Raw genomic sequence first — 7,606 nt, 5'->3', positions numbered from 1 at the left:
AAACTTATAAAAATTTACATTTAATTTGAACTGGCTGGTAATGATTAATTATCACGTTTATTTTAGTTTAAAAAAAAATAGTTCTGTTTTTGATAAAATAAAAATTTGACTGTTATTTCAGAAAGCAAGTTTATTTATTTTGTGCTTAGAACATAGTTACCATAATACAGTATGATACAAGAGTTATGGTCATCATAAAATGAGTGTTGTCAGCAAAGTAGCTGACGTCATGTTTTTGAGTTTACCCCTGCGTAACCACCCATTTTCTAAGAATTTTTGGGAGTTGTTTTTAACGAATAATTAAAAGATTGAACTTAAATTTTCATAAGAACGGAAGTTGTATCATTCTGAAGACACCCGCCTCGATAAAAGGATGCTAACTTCCTCCACGATTTCGATTTATTGGCTTACTAGCTGAATACAGAGAATTACAAAATTATTCTCTTTTTGTATCCAATTATTCCATCTGACAGTCCTGGAGAAAGCCCCTAAATCAACAGCCAAACCAATGTTTATGAAAAATAATGTGATTGGCAAATTCCATCTATGGGATATGAGTATGGAAGTTAGCGGACCATGCTCTAGCATCGCCAAATAGACCCTTGCACTCTATCCCCGCTACGCTTTTCAGTGGCTATTATAAACCAACTGATGTACTGAAACCCAGGATTTGCCTAGCGCCGAGTTTCTTAATTTCTTCTGGTTCGGCTATGGCCGAACCAAACCATTTCCTTCGCTGCTGTATGAGCGCCAGGCAGTAACAGAGAAACACTGTATAGTTTTTTTTTTCTAAACCATCCCTGAACTATAGCGAACAAAACAAACAAAAAATTTTGAAAATCGGTCCGGCCGTTTTTGAGTTTTAGCGAGACTAATGCACAGCAACTTATTTTTATATATACCGATTTGATAAAAACAAAACAACATTGATCTAATTTAGAAGTCCAAATGAACAGTTGAATGAGTTGAAAATATTGAAAATTAAATTTCCTTGCTTTTTTTATGTTTTTGTTACGAAACAAAGAGCAATATTCGGAAATTTTGGATGAGTCTAGTTTGTTCAGACCGATAGCTTAATTATGATATTATCATGCTCTCTTAAAAACACCACACTTTCGAAGAAGGCGTAAAGAGAAAGTTTGGTAGACTTGCCAAAAGAAAGTCACATATGAAGTTTCAAGTATGTATTAATCATCTAACAAAAATGGTAGTGTCCCGCGGACTATATTGGTATTATTTTTTGGTAACTATGTTACAAGCACAAAACAAATTAATTTATTTTATGGCATGACATTTGAAATTTTATCATATCAAAGTAACTAATTAAACAGAAAATTTTTAAAATTCTAGTAAAATTTTAAATAGCTAAATTTAAAATAAATTTTCTAAATTAATAAATAATATGGTTAACGATAGTAATCTTGAAAAGAAAAAACTGGCCGCAGAGCTAGTTTGCAACGCAATTGCAGACATAAATGAAAAGAACGGTGATTCTACTTTACATTCAATTCGTAGATACATTGGTAAAGAATACAAATTATCGCCACAAATAATAGAAAATTTAATAGTTCCATCAGTACATAAAGGAGTTGAATTTGGAGTAATTAAAAATCTCATGGGTCGGTATCAATTAAGTGGTTTAATGGACAATATCGTTGATTTGAATTGTAAACGAAAACATAGACGTCATCAAGATAATGCTGATGGAAATAAAGATGATGCTAATGACAATAAAGATGATGCTAATGGAAAATGCTGCCCGAAACCCTGTCCTCCTCCATGTGGTTGCTGCCCCAAAAGGAAATGCAACCGTTCCTCCAAGAATTTCAGAAGGATTGACTACAAAAGTGCAGAAGTATGCTATCAAGATAAAAACAATCCATGTGGCTCTCCAAAAGCTTGTGGAGGTTGTGGATAGCTATATTGTGATGAACCGTACGTGTTTTTACGATTGTCTGTATTCGATCGCTGGTACTTTTCGTTAATTTTTTCATTGATTTTAGTTTAAATTGTCGTATTATATTTAATAACTTGTGTATATTATTGTATTATTTATTAAACCTTATATATTTTTTAAAATATTTGTTTTCAATAACTCGATAATTATAAATACATTTTGGTTGATTTCATGAAAAAGTCTTCCATGAATGGAAAAAAAAATTACTATTTTTTATGGATGGAAAAAAAATTACTATTTTTTATGGTAAGAATACTTTAGTATGGTTCCAACATTGTAGTACTTATTTTAAGTTTTCATTAAAATTTCATTATTGATGTTTATAAGAAAGTTGATTTCCCAATTATTTTAAATTTTGTTAGTGACATTTTGATTCTTATATTAATTGTACTCAAAAGTTTGTATTTTTAACCCCCCAATTAAAAAAAGAGGTGCTATAAGTTTGACCTGTATGTGTCTGTCTGTCTCTCTGTTGGTGGTATCTTGGCTCCTAAACGGACGAACCGATTTTGATTTTTTTTATTTCGTTTTAAAGGTAAGTTAATGCAGAGTATTCTTAGCTAGATTTCAAGTGCTAATTTAGGATTCCGTACCCCAAAAAACTATAAAATTGGTGATGATCATCAAAAAATCGGTTCAGTTTGGAAAAGGATTTAAGGAAACTGGTAATTTAAAGAAGAGTGTTTTTAGGTCTGAATCAAGTGCGAGTTAAGGGTTCTTTACCCAAAATATGTGTCGGAGTCTTTTTAAAATGGCTTTGAAGTTCCCATCTTGTGTCCTGTAATATTTTAAATTTTGAGGTTGCATTGAAACTAAACTAATTTGCAATCCTGTTTTGTTGTGAATTGTCATTCACGATTTCTTTGCTTCTTTATTTTACCAATTTTCAACAATTTGTGCATGCAATTTGGACCCAAATTCCATTTATTATCAAAATCCTGCATTGAAGGGAGATATTCGAAGTTTATTAACATTCTCGAACGCCACTTCGTTTTGCATGTAGTGTCAATCACTTTTGCATTTTGTTGATTATATATCATACTTTTATGAGCACAAATCAATCCTTGTCTACCGAAAAGTTGTTATGGATTGATTTCGTTTGGTTAAGAGAACCTATGAACAGAAAAGTCAATATAGGTAAGTACACCGATCTGTTAATTATCTGTAAATTAATTTAATTAGGAATAGCCATGAACAATTTTTGATAAACAAGATATCGTAAACGTATTTATCTATTAATAAAATTTCCGAAAAATTCCTTTACTACCGTCCGCCTTGTTTTGAGTTTAATTTTCAAAATAATAAAATATTTCCATGCTGTGGAAAAAAATGAATCGAATTTCGGTATCTATGTTCCAAGCATAAAACAAATTTACTTGTTTTCGAGATGACATTTAAAATTTTAATATATTAAAATGCCAAATTAAATATAAAACATTTTAAATTCAAGTCAAATTGTAAGTTTCAAAATTTGAAAAGTATTTAATAAATTACAATAAATCATTGTTTACGATATGGATCTCGAAAAGAAAAAGCTGGCAGCAGAGCTAGTTTGCAACGCCATTGCAGACTTGAATGCAAAGAACGGTGTTTCTACTTTACGCTCAATTCGTAGATACATTGGTAAAGAATACAAATTATCGCCACATGTAATCGAAAATTTAATAGTTCCATCTGTACGCAAAGGAGTTGAGTTCGGGGTAATTAAAAATCACATGGGGCGATATGAGTTAAGTGGTTTAATGGACAATATTGTTGATTTGAGTTGTAAACGAAAACATAGACGTCATCAAGACGGAAATAAAAATGATGCCAATGGAAAGTGCTGTCCACCTCCGTGTAAATGCCCCAGAAGAAAATGCAATCGATCGTCCAAAAATTTCCGTCGAATTGATTACAAAAGCGCGGATGTGTGTTATGAAGATAGAGACAATCCTTCTGGATCGCCAGCTGCTTGTGAGTCATGTAGAGAACCTTGTTGCGAAAAAGAAAATAACGAGCCGGCATAATATTTGCGATAAATTAGGGATTTTACATTTTTTTTTTAGTATACATTTGTGTTTAAATATTTTAAGTTATTTTGTGAGTATTTTTCTGGATTAAGTTTTTGATTTAATTTGTTTTTCTCAATAGTTAATATAAAATGTGTATTTTTTATTTGTTCATTATATTTATTTTATGCATCAAAGTTTTTATAAAGATTGTTTTTCGTAAACCTTATAATGAAAAAGTTTTGTAGCAAACTTAAGTAGACACCATGTATAAATACTTGGCAGCATTTTAATATAAAATTAAGATATAATTTAGTTACCAATATTTATCATTTTTACACTGATATTGATCTAAAACTATAACAATAATAAATTGCTAGACAATAGACGTATTATTTATTTTAATAGAATTTTATTTTATTTTGCCTTTTTGAATCATAATTCTCCCGAATATGTTTTAGACCGTGAGACACCACAGTTTTTTTATAGCAAAGTGTTTTGGTTTTCAAACATTTCGAAAATTTTAAAATATAGAATTTTTAGATTGTTGCTTTTCGAGAATGTTTCACCACTAGTTGAAGCTACCAAGCTAGTTTTGAAGGAAATACTATTACACGGAATTATTGAATTAAGCACAACATAAAAATTGATAACACTAGGTACTAGCGTTTAGCTATGAACACATACATTATACTATATGCCTTTCTGGCATGAGGGCTACAATAGAATATTATGTCTTGGTTAATGATAATATGTGAGACCTACTTATATTTTAACATTTAAATGATAACCGCCACTGTTTAGTTAAATAGCAGGTAGGTAATAATAAAATTAAACAGAACACGTTCAAAAGTTAGTGATCCGTAAGTCAACATGCATTAAGCAGCATAACATCTGATAAATTTGATAAGTATGGTAAAGAGAAGAATAAATTGTGTGTTTTTTAAAATACATTTCGTGTTTTATAAAAATTTACATGATTTTAATAAAATTTGCTATACGTTACTTTCGTATGTATATTTAATTTTTGGTGGATATTACCTTTCAAGTCCAAAGCAATAACTTTCTGATTCAATTTAATATATATCTTAATTTTTGCAAATTTTAAATTTTTGCAAAAAATTTAAAATTTTTGTAGACTAGCCACGGAGAACAATTTTAACCATTGCCCTTAAATTTTGGCGCTTTTCGTTTCAGAATGTGTATAGATTTCAAAAATGTAAAAATTCCTATCGGCCGTATGGCTTATACAAATAAAGTTTCCAAGGCTTTTCTTCGAGACTATTGGAGAGAGTAAATGAGAAATTAGTATTGGATTTCATATGGCCTTTTACTATCATCAAATGAAGTCCAGAAACTGTTGCCTTTTCGTATCAAACGGGAATCTTCTAAAGGTTGATTCAATTTCAGTTTTTTATGTTTGAAACTCTGTAAAAATTAGAATGCTGTGAATATTTTCAATAGTTTCAAACGTCAAATGTTAGTTTGAAATATACTATTTACGATATAAATCGTTTAGGATAACACTCAACAAAGCTTAACGCTCAAATTGATTTGTTCTACAGAAATGATAATTCTGTAATACTTTTGTATAGACTTATGATTCTTTATTTCAATTTTCGTGATGTAAGCAAGGACTTTTTATCAGATAGAAATACACATAAAATACGGATATCTTAAGTTTGATATATAAAAATACTTTTTTTTTAATATGATGAGTATTTATCATGCAATTTTAGAATATATTAATATAATTCACTTCAAAAATATATAAATAGATTTATATTCAATTGAAAAAAAATTTTAATTTACTAGCAACTATAATGTTACTATATTTTTTTATTTCGTTGCGTTGCATCCAGTGGCATAGTTAGGAGTATCAGATGTTAGATTTATTTATTAATAATCTAGATCATGTTATAGGTCAGAAGTGGCGAACCTTAATGTATTAATGTACCATTTTTTCTAAATAAATGTTTAAGAAGCCATAGACGTGCCGTCAAAGAAAAATACATTTTACAATGTCTCAGTTTTACGCGTACCTAATTCAAATTAACGTAACGTTAGGATGACTTTATTTTTTGCAGATTAAATGAAAAATAACTTGTTAGGGTTGTTAGGGTTTAAGCCATAGATAATAAATATTTATATTACACTATGTTACAGTGTTTCAATTATTAAAACGGTGGAAGCGCAATTAACTATAAAATATATCAATACTTACAATGTTCTACGCAATTTATTTGCACTTCCACCATATTTATTTACACAAAAATCCAAAAAATCAAATATTTTTAAAAATGATGTTTAAGCTGAATGCATACTGAACTGAAGTCATCTGTCAAATGGTTTAGAATAAAGTCTTTAATGATAAAGACTGTCATCTCTGAAAATAACAGCTCGAAGACATAGGTAGATGAAAATATGGTAGCATGAGCCAGCTATTTCAAACAGTTAAATATGCCTGGCATCAAAATTCCATGTTTTCAAAATTTGATTTACTTATATTATTTCTTAAGGATACGCGAGCACCAGGGAAATATTGGATAAAAGGCTTGAAGAATTGGATAGAAGGCATATTTAACATTGGTCTTATGGGAAAACAGTAGATGGATGATATGTTTTCATAGACTTCTCCAAAACTAGTCGATATCAGGTCAGAAAAAACAATAGCATTAAAGCGGTCATTTATTTAAAAAAAACACATTTCTCGATGTTTTGAAAGCGCACTTATACATACCCCAACAAACAGAGCTAAGAGGTTCCATACCGCAGCATGCTCGTATCCAGGAAATTTCTTTCTCCATTCGAAAATTCTAGAAAATTAAATCCCATTTTTCTAAAAAGTATTTAGGTACTGAAGACTGAGAAGCTTTTCACAAAGAAGGAATATGACCTTAGTGATAGGTATTCGCTGCTCACGAGAAAAGCTTGTATAAGATAGATAGATGGATATTTGAATAAAATCTATTTGCATGTGTAATACTTATAAGAAGGTTGTGTTGAAACTAGTATGTATATTATGGCCAATAAGAAGTCATATGCAAAGTGGGCGTGATCTAAATGTTAGCTGCAACGCGAGATGATTCTGCTGCCACGCGCTATATTACACAGTCTCAGCTACCACAGACAGCAGCATCAACATCAACATCATCTCACAATTTACATTCTTTATGGACCCACGCCACGTATAGGTATATCATATTTCTAACATTTAACAATTCATATGTTTCGATTTCAGCCCAGGAAAGTAAATTGAGTACGGAAGAACTCTCCCTTACTGAATTTACTTTCCAGGACTGTTGTTTGTTTCATTGCTCGTAAAATGCGCGCAAAAATACTGGCGTAAAATTTTCCTGCTGATGTTCTATGCTTTCACAAATAGAATGACAGAAAAGAGTTTCACATAGCGTTTACATCTATGCTGGAATAGGATCGTAGTGCAATAATGCGTATTGATAAACGCGCCAAAAATCATATCGAGAAAAACAAGTAGCATTACATTTCTGGAAAATCTAGGCACACTTCGAAGAAAATTTTTCAATAAATCCAATTAAACTGGTTAGCTTTTCTATAATGTTTAATGAACAAACGCATAAATAGCTAGATTTTTGCTCTCAATTACTGTCTAAACTATTCGGTTTACAAACAAATGTCT

The 7,606-nt window shown here is 30.4% G+C and overlaps 1 protein-coding gene across 1 annotated transcript; it reads left to right on the top strand.

Moving 5' to 3' along the window:
- Window positions 1-1,319: 1,319 nt before the first annotated feature.
- LOC123295806 lies at window positions 1,320-2,026 on the top strand. The gene is made up of 2 exons (XM_044877266.1): window positions 1,320-1,649; window positions 1,680-2,026. The coding sequence occupies exons 1-2, from the start codon at window positions 1,403-1,405 to the stop codon at window positions 1,916-1,918; spliced, it is 486 nt and encodes a 161-aa protein (XP_044733201.1). The 5' UTR covers window positions 1,320-1,402; the 3' UTR covers window positions 1,919-2,026.
- The last annotated feature ends 5,580 nt before the right edge of the window (window positions 2,027-7,606 follow it).

The sequence above is a fragment of the Chrysoperla carnea genome, chromosome 3 (assembly GCF_905475395.1).
Source record: "Chrysoperla carnea chromosome 3, inChrCarn1.1, whole genome shotgun sequence".
Classification (NCBI taxonomy): Eukaryota; Metazoa; Arthropoda; class Insecta; order Neuroptera; family Chrysopidae; genus Chrysoperla; species Chrysoperla carnea.
This window is presented reverse-complemented; position numbering and strand designations above follow the sequence as displayed.